Below are 23,675 nucleotides of genomic sequence, written 5' to 3' on the forward strand. Positions count from 1 at the left end.
AGTTTTATTTTTAATGTTTTTCTTTGATATTTTTAAAATCTGATCACCTTACGTTCATATATTATATTATCTACAATGTGATGACTAGATAGTAGATACAAGGAAAACAACATAATAAATACACCTCCCAATTATTAAACCGTTTTTCGTCAACTGTTAGTAAGGTTCATCCTCCGAAATATAATATTACGTGTGCTTCTCAGGTCCGATGTGTGGGAAATAATAATATAGACATGCAAAACGGCATCACCTGTATTCGGTGATGCCGTTTTGCATGTTAGCCGCTGCAGAAGATAGATTTATTATATAGTTAGCATTTTACATATAATAGCTTACTAAAAGCTTATAATTACGCGCCGATCGACACATCCTTCCGTCTCCGAAAAGAATAGTGATGCCGGAGACCATCAGTAGCTAAATCGCGACGGTCTATCCGTCCAGGTCATCTCTCGTGGCGACCTAGGAAGGAGGTCTGGCCTGTATGCAGGCGCGAAAGTCAGGCTAGGTAATATTCGATCGCTCATGGGCCGAAACTCCTGAGTCTGATGCGACCGCGGGAGGAGGGCGTGGGCCCAAGGACCTTCCATGTCCTTCCGTTGCGTCGGCAAACGTGCAAATTTCCGCTAAATAAACGTTGAAATAAATTGCCACCCCCACAATTTGAAAATAATTTTTAGCTAATATTTTGATTGTTAGTAAATCAAAATTTTACTAAATAAGTGTATGAAAACTACTAAAAACCGATAGATAGCTAATTGCTATGATTTTGTGTTGCATGTCTAATTCGTACTGGTACTATGTGTATTAAATATTTGTGCCAATTTATATGACAAAAAAGCAGCATTTTGAATCACTTTCATAATTAATATTTATGTGTGAAAATAAATACAAATGTAAATAATAAATCATTTATTTAATAGTATCTCTTCTGAATTACAAATATTTACAGTGAGTTCCAATGTTTCATATTTATTGAATATAGACAAAAATAGTCTTTTATGTACAATTGGAAAATAAAACAATTTGTATTATTACATATAAACAAACTGAAATATCGCATTAATTAACAACTATAATATAAAAGACACAGCTTATGTATGTATCACCATATAAATAAAATATATAAATAAGAATAAAAGAGGGCATACATTTATTTACATTTGATTCAGATTTTGATGGACTCACTGCTTGTTTTTTTAATAAATTACAATTTTAAAGAAATAATTAAACAATATGGCTTTAATAAGACAGTGGCGTTTTGTTATCATTCAGTATAGTTGAATAAAATAACTCAGCCTCTGTCACTTGTAATAACAAACTTAAAATCATGTGTAATAAACGTCAACTCACAAAAATAATGTACACAATTAAAAAATATATTTATACTCTTCCTTACATTTTAATAATAAAAATATTTTTGCCCGGGAACAAAATCAAAGCGTTTAAGTTCAAACAGGCACATGTCACGATATATCTATACATCATTTCGTTATAAAGTACATAATATATGCGTATATAATATTTAGAAATAAACAATAGTAATACTTAATTTAAAAATATATTTATAAATATATATAAATATATATGCAATAATCAAAATTTTAAATTTCTTACATACAAACATATCACTCTTTTCAACTTCGCTTATTTATATTGTCACAATACGTAATCACTTTGCTCTGCCGGCAAACACAGCACAACTTTATCGTCTACGCACAAGTGATTAATCTTCATTTTCCCGAGCCGACGACGGCCTCGTCCATCAGCTCGTCGTCGGTGATACACGGGGAGTTAGAGTGCGGCGAAATTATGACTAAGGGAGACTGAGCCGGAGATTTTACTATGTGTACGGAGAGAGAAGGCGCTGTGGCGTGGGGCGGAGTATGCCTTCTCGGATTTCCGCCGCCCGTTCCCATGTTCAACGCCCTTTCGGGAACCGATGTTAATTTATTCTTCATGTCGTTGCTTTTAGAAGTAGAACACGACGAAAAGTCCAACAACATGTCCGTGTCGTGTGACGATTTGTCAGTCATATTCGATTCGGACGAATGACCCTTTCTCGATGTTTCGTCTGTAGATTTCATCTGGGGCATTGTAAACGTCTTAATGGATCCAATCTCCATATGTTTCACAGTTTGATTTATAGTCTCGGCGCTACACACAGATATGTTCGGGAATGTTTTAGGACTGGTTTCGGATTGTAAAGGATTCAATCTTCCGTCAAGAGCCTTCGCATCTTTCGAACTTTCGGACAGTTTAGATATGTTTCCGAATATAAAACTGGAGGTTTGCATGTCGCTGGAATCGGACGATTTAGAAGACATCAAAAGCGGTAAGGGATTCGTTTGATGTTTAGGACTCGTAGAACTGAGATTAATGGAGGATTTAGAACTAGACGAAATTAAAGAATGCGATTTCTGAATTTGATCAGACATTTTTGCATTGGCAAGATGTTGAAATGGATACTTGGAGCTTGGAACCATATAGTCCAAAAGGTCGTTGGATACGTTCCTATTGGATGCGTCGCTTTGCGAAGCGGAAGAAAGAGAAATGTTTTTATCAGAGTTTAAAGAATTTTTCAGTTTGTTTTCGTCAGAGATCATTCGTGCGGATAATTTTGGTATTTGATATTTACTAGTATCTAAGGATTTAATAAGCCCTTCTACGATAAAATTTTGCTCTTTCCCGTGCTGAGATGACAGCTTGAAGCCTTTATCTCCATCTTCGTCCCTCAAGGGAGCCGGACTTAGTCTTTTCTCGTTACTTTTACTAGATGAAAAAATAGATTTATCACTATTAATACTCGACATTGAACTACTCTTGTTCGAACGCGATTTTTCTCTATCCCTATTTATCTTAGAAGTATCGGACATGGACATTTTTGGCGATCCGCTCGATTTTGAAGAACTTTTCGACACGGTGGTCCCTGATAAAGAACTCGAATTAGATTTAGAAAACGTTATTTTAGAACTTCCACCTAACATATTTGCCGAATTCGATTTATTATTATTGCTACTAGTGCTAGAGCAACTTTGCGATATGCTTCCCATGTTAGAATTAAATAACATACTAGATTTAGACGATTGCAACGCCTGGGTTTTTTTGGACGCCGGTCCGCTGATTACGCCCGGTTTTAAACCTGTGTGCGTTTTAGGCGAACCAGTTCCGCTGACGGAATGAGTACTAGTGGATTGTTTCGTACTGGAGCCCGAACTACTGGATCCTAAATTTGAACCGGCACTAAAACTAGAAGATTTCAAAGGCCCCGAACTAACGCTGGTTTCTTTAGTTCTCGTTTTGTTTATGGTAATTTTCATTCCGTCGGAGCTGGGTTTAACCATATATTCTTGAGTTTTATTTTCGCTTATTTTTAAACTGCTACTCGTGTTGCTAGTTTTGGAATCGGCGATTCTATTGGAACTCGAACTCGTTCGATCTTTACTACTACCGCTACTACTACTACTACCGGATGAAGACGTTTTTCCTCCGATGTCCAACTCTGAACCGCAATGTTGAGCCGATTTCAACTTATCGATTACGGCGCTCAAAGAACCCTTTCTATTTCGCACTTGATTGGAAGTGGTCGTTTTGCCGAGATCTACGATCGGCGACACCATACTTTCGTTCGCACCCAATAGCGGCTGATCCGTCAAAGTAACCGAAAGATCGAGCTGTTTTAATTTTACGCTCGACGATTTCAACTTTGGACTACTACTCCCAGAACTGCTCGAATATGACAAAGTTCCCGATTTACGTTCTTTATCTTTAGAATTACCGCTCGACGTCGAACTGTCTTTGGACGTTTTGGTTAATTTCGACATGTCGTAACTGCTACAGCCGGATTTTCCCGAAGGAGAACCGCTAGCCGCGGACTTGAGCGTGGACATGCTCGGCTTTCCCGAACTAGTGGAAGTTGAATTGTGTTTTGGCGAAGATATTCCGTGGTTTTTTGGACTAGAATACCCCGCGAGTGTGTGTTTAGGACTGCACTGGACCGGGGAATGTCTGGGACTACTGTGGTGACCGGAAGAGCCAGTTGGCTTTCCCATACTCTTCGCACTGCTAGGACTTCCGGAAGTCGTTTTAGTGATTGAAACGGATCTACCGTGCGTCGGACTTGGACTAAACTTTCGCATCAGAGTATTGGGAGACGAAGATCTCATAGAAACGGGAGAATGCGATCTGTCCGTAGGTTTGATACTGACCGAAACCGGTTTAGTTAGCGGATCTTGTTTCGGCGGCAACTTGTCCGGCGGACCCATAGTATCTTCCTTTCGTTTTTTCTTTTTTTTATCTTTACTTCTGTCGCTACTGCTAGTTCGGGACAATTTGCTAGAACTAGATTTCTTTTCGCTTCGGTGCCTATCGTCTCCGGACTTAGACTGAGAAGAAGGAATGGGAATTATGGTGAGAGAGCTGGACAAGGGAGTTTGTTGACTCGAAGTTATGGGAATAATTTCGATTCCTGGCCTTTTATCTAATCCCATGCCGGTCAAGGCCGACGAGAAATTGGGCGACGCACTCGGACTAGAGATTGACGGATTGGAAGTTATAGGCGTGATGCTAACCGACGGTGGCATAAAGCCGGCTCCTTCTAATTCCATTAGCAGCGAAGAGCTGTTTATTTTATTGCTGCGATGCTCTCGACTTTCGCGAGATTTTTGCTTATGTTTTTTAGATTCAAATGTGGATGTGGTGTTAGATGTTCTGAAGAAGAAAAAAGTAATATTTTTAAGTATTTATTAATAACTTGATATAAATATTACTACGTACGTTACTAATTAAACATATGAGATCATATAAAAATGCGAGTTAACATCAATATTCCCACATATAACAATATGTAATAATGAATGCGCACGATTGCAGTGTGCCGATGCTCGATGTGAAAATTAATAGTTAAACATAAAAACCGATTAACCTGTACAAATTCTCAACAAATCAACTTTTCAGAATATAATATACATCGAGACATATGGAAAGTATATTTACAATTCAATAATAGTACAAAAAATATATAATTATTATAACCGATATTTCTAAAATCACATTGATAAGACTACTTTTAGCACTAGTTAGTGACTTTTTAGTATTAAAAATATGAACATTTACAGCATAGCTAAACACGCCTTATATGTTAAACGACCATAAAACGGGCCATACTCGGTAACCAGTAACGATTATTATAAAATTTCCATATATCATTTGGAAGACATATTTTGTGCTAGACTATCTTTTGTGATTGAATACAAGAATTTGTCAGGATGAACACGACGGAAGAACTACATACCAAATATTGAGACGAACAAAATCTCGGGACACATTTTAAACTGCTTCACATTGTTACGATATTGGGTGATATTCGGAGCGATTCAAGTTATACAGTATTTAAAAATATTTTACTTGTTTATTCAAAAAGCAGTTTTAAATGTGTTCTTTCTATATTTTACCACACACACGCGTTTTAATTAATAAAAAAAAGGATTCCAACTCTCCCAAATTATTGGTTAGCTAGTTAATAAAAATGAATATATTTTAGCAACAGACATGCACAATCTAAAATGTACATAAATATACATTAATTTGACAATTTAGAATTTCCAATACAAAAAATACTTTCACATTTAGTTAAAAAAATATTTATATGACTAGAAATAGTCTCTTCGTCGATATTAACCACAAATATAAAGCATTGTGCATGTTTGCTCAAATTAAATAATTAGACAGTATATTTAGATGGCACCAAATATCACATTGTTGTATGAAAATGAGTTATTAAAACGTCGTTAATTATTTGATGTTAATGAAACAAAAAAGTAAAACAAAAACAAACACTCACCGTATTATATCGTCCATTTCCTGAAGATCGTTATTATCACCGTCTCCTGAATTTTCAAACTCTGAACAACTAGTTTTAACATCGTTGGACGAGCCTCCGATCAACTCGGCGGGGTCCAGCCCCGAAAGCTCCAGATCCGAAACGAACCCTGTGTGCGACGAAGGAGAAGGCTGCGCTTCTTCGTCTTCATCGTTGGAACTGTCGGACTGTATTATAGTATCGTCCTCTTCGACTTCGGAGTCGCCGCCGCTGTCCGAGTCGCTTGAAGAGCTCTCTACAAAAACGTTGTACATGACTTGCGGCTTGCTCTTTTTGCTCGCATTCCCCGAACTACTGTATTCCGATTTTCTCTTTTTTGAAACTTTCTTTTCCTCGTAAGGCGCAGGCTGTTGAGAGCTTAGATTCTGACAGTTTTGCATGTTGTTGCCGTTGCCGATAATCGAGGCTAAATTTCCATCTTGGTTGTTGAACAGTTGCAAATTTTGATGAGACTCGTTAATAAAGTTATCTAAAAATTTAAATTATACTGTTTAATATTGTTCTCGGAACGCTGCAGCATAATATGTGACCATTAATTACTTTGATTCGAATGAGGGGTATAATGTGGGCGCGGAGAGGTCGGTGGCCCATCGTTGTCTATCCCCCCCGCGCCCCCACTAAAACCCGGCCTAGAATCCCGTTCCCAACGTGCGAGAAGAGCTCGAATTGTCAACGGCACAGAAAGTGTGCACTGCAACACTCGCGCCAGATACTCCTCGTACACTTCGTTGTTGCCGCTGCCTCCTTGCACCGAAACACGAGGCGAACTTCCTCCCTCGGGCAATTCTATCTCTATCGTTGCCATTCCGCACTCGCCAGGTTGTTCTAACGAAACGGTTATGTGCTGCCAAGACAACGCACTCATTTCGATCATGATTGATGATTCTAAATCTGTAAATTGTGTATGAATTACTATAAATTGGTTACTGGACGAGATTTCTGCCACAAAGATAAGAAAACTCGATTCACATGTATAATTATATGCTGATTTTAGTTGTATAATTTTTTTCAATATGGTAACCATATTTCATGTTGATAGATGAAAAAATAAGGAGAAAAAATTTCATACTAATAGTACCAAGTCTTTTAGACATTTAGAGATACTATAGAAGATAATTGAAATATTCCTGAAAAAGATATCTTCCATTACGATTTGAGAAGGATGTCATTATACTTTTAATAAATTATTATGAAGAATAGACACCCATTACGTCCTAAGACTGAAGGCGTTTCGATATTTTGTTTTGTTGATAAATTTGTGACAATACAATAATTTCTTTATTTATAACACTTTACGGTCGATTACGCGACGATATTCGCACAACCGTTCAACTTTAATACTGTTGGCAGCGAAACATGTTGATACATGGTTTTATGTTTTAATCAGTTTCTTAGGCATAATACCAATAACAATAACCTTCATCAATGACTCCTAACCGGTGGTTTGCGTAGGTCCATGTATTGGCAGTAAACCTCAGATTAGGGATTAATGAATAAGTTCGAAGGCCATAAGTAATAAAAAAGGAACTCGAATTTCATCTAGTCATAAAAGAGATAAAATTGAACGGATGGACGGAAACACAATAGTAATATAAATTATAAACAATAACGAAATTTTCTTGAAAATTTGCCTTTTTATGTACATTGTTGACCAATAAGAGCGAAGTACTTGCAGATCTGTATTAAAAGATTTTTTACCGACTTTGAAATTATAATTATTTTGTTTTGTGATTGTTACAAAATGAATGAAAGAGAAGAAAAATTGTTAGAAGAAACTTCTGTAGATCATCTTTTGCAACCTTATAGAGTTGAAGAAGATGATTAATGATAACAGTGATTCTGAAGAAGATTTTGGACAGAAGTCAACGTAAGTGCAAGACCATACGTTTATTACTTTCAAAGCATCTTCAAAAGAAGATATTCCTGATACAATATTGGACTGGTCAAAATATAATCCTCCAGGAAGTTTAAAATATTTTGAAGGTGTGCCAGTTTATTCGTGATAATTTGTTAGACAATATCAGAGGAGACAAACCGATATTGGGAGAAGTCACCGTAAATACGTAACTTCGGCTCACTCGTGAAAATGGAGAGATTTATAGTCCCGGAATTTAAAAAATGGTTAGTATTACTATTAATTATGGCAATAGTTTGAAAAAATACCAATCCTGGAATAGAATAAGTTTTTACAAGTGCGTATTTTTAATGTAGTTGAATGTGCGTCTTTCATTGTATTTGTTTGTCTGTTATATTGTGCAAATATCAAACAAAATGTCAATGTTGCACGGTTGGGTGCCGTGCGAATATCACCACGTATATTAACCATAAGGTGTTAAAAATTATTTAAATACATTTTTATTTTTTTGGTACACGATTCACAGTTTAATGGTAACTGATTTCATCATTACAAATATTTAATATATGGGATATATTCATAGAAAAAATCTGTCACCACAGCCTTGAAACGAAATTATTTTTTACCTCTGGAATTTTGTTCATTGATTTTTTTTAAACTATAAAATTAATAACATCTTTGGCTAAAGCGCTAAACGAATACTTTACAGTAAATATGCAGTTTAACGTGTGATTTTGTTATATGAATTTGAAATGACGAAATGCACAAATTTGTGCATCTGTTATTTAATGTGTTAATATCATACATGAGCATTTCATTTAAATATGAGGTGGCGAGACAAGTTTTAACAGTGTAATGCTGCCTTGTACGACAACATTCAATGAGCAGAAAATTGTGAAACGGGTTGAAAATGACCAATTTTTAAAAACAAAATCGAAATCTAAGAAAACAATAACTAATATGACAAAAAATAATCATATGGCTTAAGTCTGTGTGTAATTTAATACATATGTGACGACCGTTTGGTACCTACAAGAGAAATAACGACATTTCTTAGAACCAAATTTTAAACTGCTTTCCAATAGTTTATAAAACTGCTTTAAAAAAAATATAAAGCAGAATTCGGATTTTATAAGAAAGAAAAAGCATTAGGCCTGCGCCCCTTTTTGGACTCAACCGTAGATGGCCCAACACCAAGCTTTCGACTTTGACCGATGCCAACATTAAAGGCATTCCCATCTTGATAGTGCCGTCTTTAGAGCTGCAACCACGGAGTGAGACTTTTCTTAGAAGGTAAGTCAGGAATTTGCGCCACCTCATTCTTCTAAGGACGACACCATCATGCACCCTGCTGACAACTCTAGATGGCGAATCGTCGAGGATCTGCGCCCCCAGATAATGTGCTCCGTAAACCATGTCCCAAGTGGCGTTTTTTAATATGTTTAACTAGTGCTTCCCTTTTGTGGGCTTTATATATTATGATAATTTTTCAATTAAATAAATAAATCCATCTGCAACCTAAGATTCCGAAACATCTAATCTTTGTGGCAAAAATCTGCAAACTTGCACAGGACTATTTGAACAAAACTTCTAAATTAAATACCTTGTTTACTATTAAGACGTACACAACTAGCGACTAGCGTGTTAAAGAGAGCTTGTTGTCGAAGACATGCAATTAAAGCTGGCACTTGACGGGGATGCGTAAACGGTATAGACTCCACTATGCAACCGTCTAATCCGTTTGTTTCAGTAAGAAAATAACATTGACACTGGTCCGGTAAATTCTGAAAAAAAAACTTATTAAAACTCTCTATTAACATGTCAATTCAACACTTATGAATCTTTGAATCATCACAATGGTTCTTAAGAGATACTAATTAAAATCAAAGCACACTTACAACAAACAGTCCTTTATTAAAATTAATTTCAGTCATTGCCACATGTTGCACTACGAGCGAGAGCAACGGACGCGTTCCGGTGAGTGGCGCAGTCGGATTCGGCGACATCGCAGGACTCGCTTCCGATTCTCCGGCAGCTGTCATTATCTTTAATAGGGCTCCACAAATGGGCATTGGTTGTGATAATTTTAATATAAACCGAGCCGGTAGCGTAGCGCTATTATTATTTCCTAACTGAGCGTAGACCGGACCGCTAGAACAGTATTAAATAATATATATAAAATTAACCATCAATTCGCCTACCGTATATAAACACTGTTATATAAAGTTTGTAATACTTGTTCGTTTGAAGACGCTGCGGTAATGAGACCAGCGGCGCGAGCTGAAGTCGATGAGCGGGAGCCGTCTCTAGCAACACGAGTGCAGAGAGTCCCACTCCTTTGAACAGAGCCTCGGTCGAGAGCGCTCCTCCGGGAAGTTTGGCAATTTCGTACGGCGATATGAAATAAGTCAATCGCATCGCGTGTCCGCCTCTTCTCTTGTGAACGAGTCCGATCGGACTTTTATGGACTTGCGCCCAAGGGTCTTTGAAGCACGCCTGCAGCTGGGAGAGCGTTCCGAGATCGGTCTCTAGCGCCGTCAGCGCACTGAACGCTTTGCACTTCACATTCTTTTGAGCGTTCAACTGATACACAGCTGTTAAGCCTTCTAATTGGGCAGTGAAATCTGCAAAATCGCCTCGACTGATACAAGACACTAATTCTTCGCAAGATTGCTGCTCGTTCTGCAAAATAATAACATATATTGTAAAATGAAGAACGTCTTCATTTGCAAGCGGATGAAATTACCTTTCCTTCGTGATGTATCTTTACATCTTTCACCGCTCCGCTCGGCTCTAAGATTATTTCTAAATAAAACATATCCGACGATATAAATAAATCTACTCCCGAAGCACCGACCATAAATTTCAGTCTGTAAAATTAAGGATAAAAGTAAATCGACAGCTTTATTTAACAAATATACACTGCCGCACAAAATTTTAATACCAAATAACAATTATTAACGAGTTGTATTAGTCTTAAGCATTTGGGCGGTAGTATTTAATTGAGATAAATTGAAGACTTACCCTAATTGACGAGAAAGGCATTCCAGTCGTTCCACTAAACTTTGTAAAGAGCACACTTTAATACGGTGCTGTAGACTATCGAGACACTTTTGTAAAATGGTTCTGTCCGTACTGTCTAATGCCCACCTTTTATCCTGTAAAAGTCAAGTATAATAATATAGCATTATTTTTAAACACTTTATACAGTGGACCAACGTTGGCACAAAATTCCTTATAACATTCTTCAAAAATTGCCTTTTATTTGTTTTACTTAAAATTACTATATACTGATCCCGTTGTTTTGATGTAATTTTAAGATTTCCAGATTGAGGTTTATCACAATTTAGTCCTGTATTTTTAAATATTTTAATAGCTTCCTGCACTGTGGTCTTAGAAATATTTCATTTTTAGTCAATGTATCGCCGAGTTCTGTTGTCCTGGTGAAGAGTGACAATCGCAGCTCTTTTTATAAATTATTTTTCCGCCCCATTGTAGCAAGAGATTTTAATTTTTAACGTTCGCAAAACTAACAAGTATAAGCAGTTTAACACATTGTTGTCGGGTGATTTCGCGCATTGTCTTAAGCCTGGCGCGGGCCATTTTTTAGCAGCCGCGGAATTAATCGGAAACGAAGAATTTCCGCGTTTTTTTTCGGAAACTCGCCATAACTTTTATACTATACAATATAAAATTATGAAATTTTAAACCCAGACTTACCATAAACAGTACTATCAAATAAAGAAGAAACATGGAGGTTGACACTTTTATATTCACTGGAAACTTGCGTTTATTTTGCACATAAAAGTACTATAAAAATGTATGTAATAAAAAATTGAATTAAACACTAAATAAAACTAAAATATGTCACAATTTGTTTTTATGAATAGTTTTTCAACGTATGATATCTCTAAAAACACGTACCTCTGTGTAGAGGTATGTCAAAAGGTACATATCCACACTTTTGGTCCAATCATCAATAATCAGATAAATTATCCACACAAATTCATCGTCAGATTTCTTTTCATCGGGTGAAAACATTTCGGGGTGTAAAACTATTTTTTAGACAACCGAACGACCGAACATTTACGCGTAACTGTAATGATGTATTTTTTTTATAACAAGTCACAGGTGTCGCAATGACCGTTGCTTGTTATCTACCCTAGGTCAAGTTTCATTGGAATTTGTTTTGTTTTCTCACTCCCGACCATCCCTTCTTTTAAATCAGGTAGAAAGTAATTCCTCGAAGCATCTTGAATAGATTTGTGACATAATGGAAGATATTTGGGATAACAGGAATTTTTTATAGTTCGTTATTTAACTTTTTGTACGGTATAAAAAATCAATATCAAAATTAGTACAATACATTTGGTGGAATTGTAATAAATGCGATGACGAATAAAATAATGTCTTTATTGAATATCAAAGCAGTGATATCTAGCTGCTGACAACAAAAAAAAAATGCAGTTCAAATTACACGGATAAACACGTGAGCCGACTTCTAGCAACAGACTACAAAAAACGGATTTTTACGGGTCCCGCAATCCAGCAGCAGTTCTGCAAAAACGGAAAAATCCGTGTCCCGACAACAATGTGTTAATAGTAACGAGTTCAATAAGATGAAACTAAATGAAAAAAAAGGAACGAAAATTCTCCAGACTGTGATTTGTATAGTTTCAAATGTACAGATTAGTCACGCTTGTCTCTTTTATGACCCTCTGCATAGAATAGAAAGGGCAAGTCTAAAAATATATGCCAAAATATTATTATGGCAAATAAAGAAAATAGTCGATTCTTTGATTAGATAACAAGATTTTTAATAGTTAAAAGAAATAAAGGTGGATTCGTGACTATGAACATCTGGTCTTAAGCTTTTGACCGGTAGTGTATATCTCCAGATACTTCATTCTGTAATAGAATAGTATTCGATTTCACAAAGATAGGTCGAAACTGTGTCACAGTTTGGAACGCACAAACATGTACTGGAGTTCAGAAGGTTTAAGTCGGGAGCTCCATATTAAGGTAAGCCCTCAGTTCGTAGTTGCATAAGGCATATGAGATAATTGGTCAATGTGCAAGTAAAAATGTATCTAGCTGAGTATCAGATTGTGACACAGTGCGCGAACCAATGCTCTGTTTGACTTGTCAACCGTGGTTAGTTGAGACCTAATGCAAAGTTACTAATAGTCTACCGGCATTACTAGTACATAAAATAACAATGCGCAAACTCAACGAGTCATATTGGAAAAATATTGATATTCTTTCTTATCTTAGGAATTTCTTTTATATGCGTTTTTAATTTTAAGGAATTTCAACACAAACCCCAGCATTTTTGATGCCTTATATATTGACCGAGTGAGTTTTAAAATTAAAGATCTTTAGCGAAGAATTCTAGTCTTGCTTTTTAGAATGTTAAATGATTTACTGAAGCCTATCTCCACAATAAATTCGAATCATCTCGTAGAGATGAAGTATCAGCGATTGCTCTAATCAATTGAAATATTTTAAATTGTCAACATATAATAAAAAGTCTAAATGAATAATTGCTGTGTTTACGTAAAAACAGAAATGGACGATACTTAAATCCTTTCAGCACTTCAGAGCATATCGTAAACAACAAATTATTGATGATTATTGGAATAATTAGGAAAAATGTCGTTAGTTCATTGGAAAACATTGATTTTTATGATTGTATAGTATACTTTATCAAAAGCGTCATCTATGATTTTACACGCTTTATAAATGTCATTTTATTTATTCATTTTTTGTAACAGGGTAAGCCCAATCAACACCTAGAAATAAGTGGCGGAAAGCACCAAACTGAAATCAGTCTGTAAGTTAGTGATATTATTACAGTTTAAAATCAATAGATGTCACTATGCAAGACCTAGATCTATTTTATTTTAATTATTCATCCATGAGATTAGAAAAACGTAATCTATGATTATCGATTGGAATTATACTTATATAATAATCACTAATTTTGATCTCCCAGACATGATCTGAAGAATTACGAAACTTATTATGGCTGAGATCTACCGTAAAGCTAGGATGAGCTGGAAAAAAACACGCCAGGGCTCGTTAATTGAAAGAGTTTTATTATTGCTACATTCACTCACCCAAGAAAAAGTTTGTGCATCAGGATGTAAAATCATGTTTTCCAACCTACTACCCCTATTTCAGACAATTACAAAATAAAGAGTTTGGTTGATTTTTCGCTTCTATTTGCAACGTTTTATAAAAACGGTATTTATAAATTAGCATCTTATTGGAAAAAAATAGGAGAGAGTGAAGATGATTATCTTAATAAAATAAAACTTTTTCTGAATGTTTCTGCATTCGTACGTTAAAATCATTGTTCGATTTTTATTCTACGAACATAAGACATATTTTTAGTATTTATTTGGTGAGATTTTATGATTTTAGCTTTTGTGAATTGGTGCAAAAGTGTTTGTGTTTAAATTCGCGTTGCTGATTAACAATGAGAAATTGCTATTGCTCACAGTGATTGGAAATATATCTATAGGTCAGCAGTTATTTAAAATTGTATTATCTTTATTTATTATTGAGTAACTGCTTTATGTATGAAATCTGGGCCATATGATAAACATGGTTTTAATTATCTAGAACCGTAAATTAAAAACGTCATGTATTCAATCTAAGAGTGTCAAGTCAACATCTGCTTTTAAACGAAATGACTCATTAAAAATGCAACGACAATTTTGGAGAATTAGCTGACTCGACTGCTTTTGTCGAAATGAAAGTATATATTATATAAAAAATGTGTATATACGCTATGCGTATGCGAAGAATGAGAATTTACCAGCATCGTCATTCTGACAGCTTTGGACGTCTCCGCCAAGCTCTTGTACTGCGAGTTTTTGGTGCGCAGCTTCTCCATGAGCAGCTCCATCTGGAAGCGGTCCACGGGAGCGGCGGCGGGCGCGGGCGCCGGCGCCGGGGGCGGAGGCGCGGCCGCCGGGAGCGCCGAGGGCGCAGGCAACGCGCACCCGTTCATGGTCAACGCCGCCGCGGCCGCCGCGGCCGACACAACCGACGGATCTAATCGATACTTTTGCGGCCATACACTCAACTTGACATATAGACTACACGCTAACTAAACAGCGCTAAATCGGTTAGCTATTTAACGAGTCTTTAAACGGCGACACCAAAAATATATTATTTAAGCCCACGCTGGAACCGAAAAATTGCCTCGCCTGGGATAATATATAATAAAATAAGAAATCGCACAACTATATATTTACAATGAATCTTAAAATCACATAATGATGATGATTTTAGGATATTTTTTTTCATAAAATGTGCTACTGAGAAGATACGAAATCGAGAATAAAATTTCATTATGTAAATTAACATAATACAGTGAAATCTCTTTGTAACGAATATTGAAATAACGAAATTCCCAGTATAACGAATCTTCAATTTGTCTCTGAAAAACTTTCAAAATGTTTTCATTGTAACGAAGACTGATCTCAGTATAACGAAATATTTTGATCCGAATTTAAAAATGGCGTTACATCTTGACACAATATTTCTCTGAATTCAGTTCGTTCTTGACATGGTGTGTTCACAAGCGACATTTAAAGTGTTTCGCCAACCAATATTTTTTTAATAAATTTGATTGTGCTACTTTCAGTATCCTTAAAAATGGACAAAAACTGTTCTGTCACGAAAGGGGAACCAATATCCATATTGTTCTTATACTTGTTTTAATAATGCTCGTGGACAAAAAAACATTTTAGCAACAATATATTATTAGAAACGGGAGGAAAACATTTAAGATAATTTCAACAAGTTCATAATATTCTGCTTCAACGTGTATTCAAAAAGAGACTAGTAATATCACGGTTTTGAAAAATATTTTCGATCCTTCATCAGCAGTTAAATCCAATAGTTAATTTTCCAACGTGATAATCAAATATTTCAATAAATGGCTTCGAATTCATTCAAATTTAACACGAGCATCGTATTATCTTGAAAATTAAAACTCGAAACGGTTGGTAATTCGATCAAGGGTTCAGTAATGACTTTTCGTATAGATGGGACATTAAGCGCTGCTGTTAAGTTTTGAAACATTTCTTAACAATTTTTAGACACTACTCTTTCATATTTCTAACTTTCATTTACGCTCATCGATCTTATCAACTATTGTTGAGAACAAAGCTTTCAAAAATCATTCCTTGCATGAATGCGTCGAATTCATTTAAGCTGACAAATATACATATGTCCTGACCAGGGCCGTAGAAAGATATTGCCAAAAGAATATTTGCTAAGGGCGAGAAAACCTGAGGGGAGTAAGGAACGTGAAGTAAAACTTTCATACAACGAAAGATACAATATAAACAATACATTTATTAATAGTTTCGTTTAATGCTTAGACTTGAAAGGAACTTTAGTGGATATACATTCACGCAGGTCATTTTTTAAGCTGTGGATTTTAAGTTCAGTAATACAGCATAAATAGGTTTACCATAATTATGAAGCTCTAAGCTGGGACAGCTAAAATAATCACCACAGACATTTTTGTTTGAAATGAATCAATGAATAATATCAAAAGAAGTAGTCGGAATACAGTTCTTGTGTACTGCTAGTTTCACAGGGCATCATACGACATCTATGTCTTCCTTAACCTCGAAATTCACAAATTTTCTGTTATGTAGTTAAACTTGCCAGATCAAGTTATTTCTTGCTTATAGCCTATAAGTGAAATATTGGAATCATATAGGATTTTTTTACTTTGTTTTTACCAGAAGAAAAAAAAAATGATGATATCTTATATCATGACCGTAAATAACATACACAATTATTAATAGTACATATAATATATTTTTTATTACATATATATTTAATAAAAGAATAACATTCATATTAATAACTATCACTAATTATCAAATAATCATAACAATCACATAAAATTTACTTCTTCTTGAAAATATTTTGTAAATTCATCGCTGGCTTAGAATGTTGAAACATTTGAGTGACACGCCTTCCGACAGATTCGGAATTAGCCAGAAGCGCTGGTAGAGAATGTCCATGACCGGTACTGTGGGCACCGGCGCCAATGTGTTGTTCGCTTGAGGACATCTTATGGATGAGAGATTCGATTGCTAATTTGTGCTCGGATAACATATGTTGAGACATATTCTCTAAATTCCTACAAATTCCCAAAAAATTAAATATCAGCAATATTACATGTCTATATAAATGTATGTTTATACCTTAAAGCTGGAAGTAAATTGTTTTCTACGAATTGGTCAGAAAGATTAGCGTGTGTGGCTAATTGTAAACCAGGAATGAGCTCAACCAACAATCCATTTATAGCTGCGATATTATCGGTATTTAAAATCGGAGAATAGCATAACATAATCAAGTTTGGCAGTACTGAAATTAAACATAATATTAAAGTATATTTAAAATAGTCAGTATTTTTTGTATTAAGGACAAACCTTTGTTGCAGTTTTTATTTTCATTTTTAATTATATTGAAGAACGTCTTTGCAAGACATGTAGTGGAGAGAGCACCAAGACTGCCACTTGTTTTCTCCTCAATGACTAAACCCTCAAGAGTGACCCAGCATTTATCTTGTGCACCAGAAGACAGTTTAGGTTTTGATATTATTTCGCCTAGTGACTTTATTGCATTACATTTTACAGCCCTGTATGTTATAAATAAATTTCAAAAATCAAGAGATAATATAGAATAAATAAATAAATGTTTTAAACACGTACACAGAAGAGTCGCTAACCAAAGTGACGATAGCTGGCACAATGCTAGAATTCAGCACATCTTCATCCAAAGTGGAATATTTAACCAAATAATGGAATAAACTCGCTACAAAAGCGCGAACTTGATCACTCGAATGAACAACACCTGAAATTACATATATAATTAAGTTCTCTTTAAAGTATAGGTGTATTTAATGAAAAATTACATTGCCACATAGCTGAGAGAGCGGCGTTCAAAAGATCAGATTTCATGTTTGAGTACCTCACAATCGGAATACCGATAAATTGCGGTGATATGGAACACATTCCGAAGCATATTGACCATCTAATGAAAAATCAATAGCAAATAAGAAATTTAATTACGATTATAATATATTAGCTCAAGAAAGAAACAAAATAAATTAGAAAAGAGCCTTTTGGTGAGCAAGGCAAAAATAATATATTTTTTAAAGTTGAGAAATCACTATATGTGATGTTAATATAAGAAATTTTATATTTTCTTAACAAAAGTAGTCTTTATTGACTCATTTATATATAGATTTTAATACCTATTGATAGCGCTGATAACGGAATCTTGCTCGTTGTTCCGTGTCGTTGACAGTATTCCTAAATATATGCTAATTAAAACTAAATTAAATCTGTTTCTGACGTCCGATTTTATAATCATTTGCTCGATGGTATTTAATTCGTCTTCGATCAAAGTTCTCAATATGTTGTTAGTAAACGTAGCACCGAAAACTTTACAAATTGTCTCAAAAAGATCCATGTAAGCGTAAACTATATTCTCGTCGACCGAATGATCGTTTTTGATCGAATCCATGATTCTTTTTAACCTAAAAGTGTAAACAGATTAATATTATCATAGTAAAATGTAATTAAAATTGCCTTACCAGTTGTTTATAAACCAATCTTTTTCATTCCACGTCATATCTTCATCAGATTCTAATATATTATAAAACGCTTGTATCAATTTAGATGGATTTTGAAACTCTTTCTTAAGAATATACTTGGGATTATGGAAAGGCTTATTAGACAAGTATTCCGATAACCATTTATCACAATCGTCACTGTCAATACTGTCCGATTTGGTGGCTCTGATTATTTCCACATTGGTCACGTATAGTAGAACGAATAAAACGATCGAATTGAGTATTTTCAGAGTGATGATGATATCTTCATTTTTATTTGGGTTAGTAAACAATCTATCGAGTTTGTCTAATAAATGAGGTAAGAGATCACTATGAAAGTTGCCTAAAAGGAATAAAATAATTAATATTAAATTCAATATCATTGAGTGATACGATTGTTTACCATTCAGTAGTGTACTCCTTGCTAGTACGGGGGCTAGAGCTTCTATGCAAATATTTGACAAATTTTTATCACTGTCGTAAGCCAAATTGAAGAATATACTTTCTAGTTGAGAATATTTGGAGACAGAAGCGGTAGGACATATTATTAACATTCCTAAAAGTCCTTGTTTACGAATTGTATTATCGCTAGCATCGCACATTGAAAGTACCATACTGAGTAATAAGGAGTTAACCAGATCCAACTAAAAATAGCAATGCATAAATATAATGATTTTAGTTCGTAGATATTTAAAAAAAATATTTACCGATATATAAGGCGCCAACGCGACTGATGCTTCAGCACCAAGCATACGCTTTTCAACTGATTTACTATTCAACATTTCCCAAAAATAGCCAAGTAAATCACTGTCTAAACCACAATTAGCTTCAGTGTTCCATTGAAGTAACAGAACTAAGCCTGAAATGTTTAAAAAAAATACATAATGTAAATACATAGCTTAAACTAGATTTTTCATTAAAGTGACAGCATACCTGAAATAATCAATGATCGATCCTCTTTCTCCATTTTTTTCTTGAATGTAAGTAATAGTTGTATCAGTTTGTCTCGTTGCGTTTGATCAGGATGTAAGAATATTGTACAAATTAATAATGAGATGACTTCGTCTCGTTTCACCAACAATATGTTTGGAATGATCTATATAAGAAGAACTGTTTAATATCATTAAATAATAAATAAAGAGAGGTTTTTTTACTTTTGGTAGAGCTGATGAAACGACGCCTACAAATTGCTGAAGTGATACAGGTCGATTCATCGAAGGAATATCTTTGAGAAAGACATTTTCTTTAGTGTATTCAACATCACAAAATTTCAAGAGTGCCTCTTTGTAGTCAGCATGAAGATCACTAATAAAAAATATTTAGTTTCATACAGTACACAGACAATATTGTCGTTATATTATAACTAGTATCATACTTGTTGAAAAATCAACGGATAGTACATAAATGTAGTGTAAAATTAAAAAAATATTTATGTTACAGATTAAATTTAAAAATTAATAATGTAAACTTAAAAAATTAGGAACTGCTTGAATATTGTTGTATTTTATAAAATCAGTGTGACATTATTTATACATATATGTATGTAAAGATATCAAAATAACCAATATATTTATTTAAATAAGCTTGAAATTATTTATAAAATATATTTAATAATTGTTACATATAATAATCCAATACCTATTGATCCAAGCTTCACTTTTTCCATCGTTAGATAGCTGATCGACATCAGAAGATTTATGTAGTCTCATACATTTATCTTTTTCCCAATCTAAATCTTGTTGATCGTTGAAACTGATTGTATCGTCTAATGTTGTTATACTCGATTTGCCTTTTGATGATGCATAACGTAAAGATTTAGGTGAGCCTGTTACGTGATCCTCCAACATTACAGGAGGTTCATATGAGCTTAAATTTGAGTCATCTTTGTTAGAACTAAAATTAAAAACATACATTAACAAAAAGCAATATTAAAATTTATATACCAACTAAACAATGGCAAACCTTCCGTTCTTATCATTGTCGATCATTTCAAATTGATCAGGCGTTAAACTATTTGTTGAAACACTACTACTATAATAATTCTGAGTAGCCGTTTGCGGCAAAGGCTGCATTTCTCCTTCCATGTTGTCGTCGCTAGTAAAGTTGAGATTTGGCGATTGAATTATTTCTGTTGATTGATCTTCTCTGTTATAGAGAGTGGTTTCGGAACTCGGCACGTCCGACGTAGGACTCATCAATGAGTTTAAGCTTGCTATCGCAGCATCGTACAACTTTTGATAATTTACTTTATCAGTTTCCAGTGCTAATATCTGTTTTTTTAAGAAAGCTATTTCTTCCTGCTGTGGAAAGTATATATTGTTATTATAATTAAAATAACTAATATGACTTATGTGTCATTATCGCATAAATTTAAATTAGATAATTTTTTTGGCATTTCTTAGATACAATTATTAGCTATAAGATTGTAACATTAATTAAAAAAAATATCAAAAATTTATCGAGATATTTGATAATTAACACATTAAATTTGCATTTGTTAAAATGTGTACTAGATTATCTTGTCGGTGTCCATTTTTTTGTATAGTAATTATCAAATTTGACTAAAGTTAAACAACTTCTGATCATATAATTATGTAAACTGTTTTCTGGAATGAAGATAATTACATTAGTGACAGCTTCAGCGACTAGTATAGTATAATGGTTAGGATTTAGATTATTCTTTTGACATGAATAAAATAAAAAATAAAAGTTAAGATTGCTCTGGTTCTGATATAAAATATTGGGTTTATTGATGTGATTTTTTTTAGAAATAAATTATTAATAGTCCTATAAAACTATATCAATTAAGTCATATTCTGAGCTTTCGAAAAATATATATATATATATACCTCATTTAAATAGACGGTTTCAGTACTTGGTGATATTTTTTCAGTAGACGGAAGTGTATCTTCTACTTCCGAATTATCTGTTTGTATTTCTTTGTGACAGGTGCTCTTTGAAGAACGATCAGTAACTTCTCCTCTGTATATAGAAACGAGTCCAGCAGGTCTTGGTATGTTTAATCCGACGTCATCCCAACACTCAAAATCCTCAAATAGAACATATATTTTTGTCAAAACATATTAAACAAAGATTGCGCAATAATTTATATATATATATATATATATATATCATATATATATATATATCATTTCATAAATAGTATTTTATATATATATATATATATATATATATATATATATATATATATATATATATATATATATATATATATATATATATATATATATATATATATATATATATATATATATATATATATATATATATATATATATATATATATATATATATATATATATATATATATATATATATATATATATATATATATATATATATATATATATATATATATATATATATATATATATATATATATATATATATATATATATATATATATATATATATATATATATATATATATATATATATATATATATATATATATATATATATATATATATATATATATATATATATATATATATATATATATATATATATATATATATATATATATATATATATATATATATATATATATATATATATATATATATATATATATATATATATATATATATATATATATATATATATATATATATATATATATATATATATATATATATATATATATATATATATATATATATATATATATATATATATATATATATATATATATATATATATATATATATATATATATATATATATATATATATATATATAAAATACTATTTATGAAATGATATACTTCTTTTATAAAAAACACCACTCTATAATATTTTAAGTAAAAATTATAATGATGTACAAAAAATGTAATTAAAGTATAAAAATATATAAGTATTTACGAGACTTTATAGGAACAAGTATTTAATCGTTCATACTTGATCAGGTACTTCGTCCGAAAATGTAATCGATGTTAATTTACAATCTTGCTGCAGAAGGTATTCATAAATGAGGAAATTGAGAGCTCGTTTTTCATGCGGTTTGATAGGATCGTCGTTTGTGATCCTGTCAACGGAACTAGTGTCGCATTCTAAAACACCAACAATATATTAAAATTATATCAGAATATAACATTTCTATTAAAACATACCAGTCGCTCGAGTCAAGTTGGCGCGCAGCGAGTTAATAGTCTCCTTAGCCTTTCTGAGTTCGAATTCCAAAACGGCCACATCGTCGGTTCGTTCGCTGTCTTCGGAGAGGCGAGTCAAATCTAACGAGTCGAGGGTGGCCTGACTGGGACAGCGCACTGGAATCGAAGCAGATATCGATTAGCGACAAACTGACGACACGTTAGGCATAAGAGAAAGGCACGGTACCGATCGAAGGAGACGGTCGTTCGAAGTTGGCCGGATTGGAAAAAAACTCTCTGAGCTGAGGCTCCTCCTTGCCCAGCTCGACGAGCTCAGTGTGCAACTCGAGAGCCGTGAGCAGCAGTCGCTCTTGGAGCAGACGAGCCGCCACGGCAGAATACCAGGCGCCAGAATCGGACGAACACATCCTACCTATACATCACAACAACGCCTGACGTTTCGGCAGAATGTTGCCATAGTGAACGTCGTTCGACGACGACATCGATAACATATGGCAAATTTTTCCAATAAAACGTCAAAATATAAAGTTATAAATACAACAATATGAAATTTTACATAAAAATATAACACAAATTAATTTTTTTGGACCTATCCACAAAATCAATATAATATTAAGCAATATTATTGTTCATTTATATGTTTTTAATCAATGTAACTATTTTATCGTTATTAGGAAAGATATGTATCTAAAATTCAATGAAAATATTGTGTTGGAATCTTTAAGAGAGGTCCGGTAGGAGAGGATCAAAGCGTGCAATTGCACGCTCTTATCACAATGCTAGGCAAGAATGTTAGAATTTTAGCAAACATTAAAACTCATTGTACGATTCATCGAGAGGCACTCACGGTTTCACTAGTTACCTAAATGTAGCGCTTTGCGATACTATCAAAATCATGAATATCATTAAGAATCGTGTCCTTAGCAGTCATTTGTTTTTAAACCTTTACAAAGATTTTTAATGAGTACAATTTTGCTAACTAAAATATGTTTTTTAGAGAAATGGTGTTTTACCAATTTAACAATGTATTGCTTACAAAAATTCTAATTTTTTATATGTTGTGAAGTCGTTAAAGAGATTATTTAATTAAAATTTTTTTGGGCTAGCTAATAAATTGATATAATAAAAAAATATTTTATAGAATATAATTAGTTGT

General features: G+C 33.5%; 2 protein-coding genes across 2 annotated transcripts; both read right to left on the reverse strand.

Moving 5' to 3' along the window:
* Positions 1-1,581: 1,581 nt before the first annotated feature.
* MED1 (Mediator complex subunit 1) lies at positions 1,582-14,797 on the reverse strand. Its single transcript, XM_088204855.1, has 9 exons — positions 14,557-14,797; positions 10,758-10,891; positions 10,480-10,603; positions 9,970-10,415; positions 9,632-9,884; positions 9,337-9,517; positions 6,419-6,769; positions 5,840-6,347; positions 1,582-4,707 (listed from the first exon to the last, which is right to left on the reverse strand). The coding sequence occupies exons 1-9, from the start codon at positions 14,749-14,751 to the stop codon at positions 1,731-1,733; spliced, it is 5,169 nt and encodes a 1,722-aa protein (XP_088060981.1). The 5' UTR covers positions 14,752-14,797; the 3' UTR covers positions 1,582-1,730.
* A 1,766-nt stretch (positions 14,798-16,563) lies between these two features.
* LOC148226260 (RAB11-binding protein RELCH homolog) lies at positions 16,564-22,976 on the reverse strand. Its single transcript, XM_088203965.1, has 17 exons — positions 22,746-22,976; positions 22,520-22,675; positions 22,308-22,459; positions 21,237-21,437; positions 20,350-20,687; positions 20,026-20,280; positions 19,542-19,692; positions 19,321-19,483; positions 19,095-19,246; positions 18,791-19,031; positions 18,370-18,730; positions 18,028-18,312; positions 17,686-17,804; positions 17,483-17,624; positions 17,201-17,409; positions 16,973-17,135; positions 16,564-16,908 (listed from the first exon to the last, which is right to left on the reverse strand). The coding sequence occupies exons 1-17, from the start codon at positions 22,924-22,926 to the stop codon at positions 16,671-16,673; spliced, it is 3,507 nt and encodes a 1,168-aa protein (XP_088060091.1). The 5' UTR covers positions 22,927-22,976; the 3' UTR covers positions 16,564-16,670.
* Positions 22,977-23,675: the final 699 nt, after the last annotated feature.

This window comes from Plectrocnemia conspersa, unplaced genomic scaffold (genome assembly GCF_051122295.1).
Source record: "Plectrocnemia conspersa isolate PC_06_02 unplaced genomic scaffold, ASM5112229v1 ptg000014l, whole genome shotgun sequence".
NCBI classification, from domain to species: Eukaryota; Metazoa; Arthropoda; class Insecta; order Trichoptera; family Polycentropodidae; genus Plectrocnemia; species Plectrocnemia conspersa.

Excerpts from the sequence above, each read along its gene's own strand:
- MED1 (XM_088204855.1), bottom strand. The coding sequence starts at position 14,751 with ATGAACGGGTGCGCGTTGCCTGCGCCCTCGGCGCTCCCGGCGGCCGCG. Across the intron at positions 10,416-10,479 it reads AGATACATCACGAAGGAAAG|AACGAGCAGCAATCTTGCGA; the intron begins GTAATTTCATCC and ends ATTATTTTGCAG. Across the intron at positions 6,770-9,336 it reads ACGTCTTAATAGTAAACAAG|ATTTAGAATCATCAATCATG; the intron begins GTATTTAATTTA and ends CACAATTTACAG.
- LOC148226260 (XM_088203965.1), bottom strand. The coding sequence starts at position 22,926 with ATGTGTTCGTCCGATTCTGGCGCCTGGTATTCTGCCGTGGCGGCTCGT. Across the intron at positions 20,688-21,236 it reads AAACCGTCTATTTAAATGAG|CAGGAAGAAATAGCTTTCTT; the intron begins GTATATATATAT and ends TACTTTCCACAG. Across the intron at positions 17,805-18,027 it reads GTTATCAGCGCTATCAATAG|ATGGTCAATATGCTTCGGAA; the intron begins GTATTAAAATCT and ends ATTTTTCATTAG.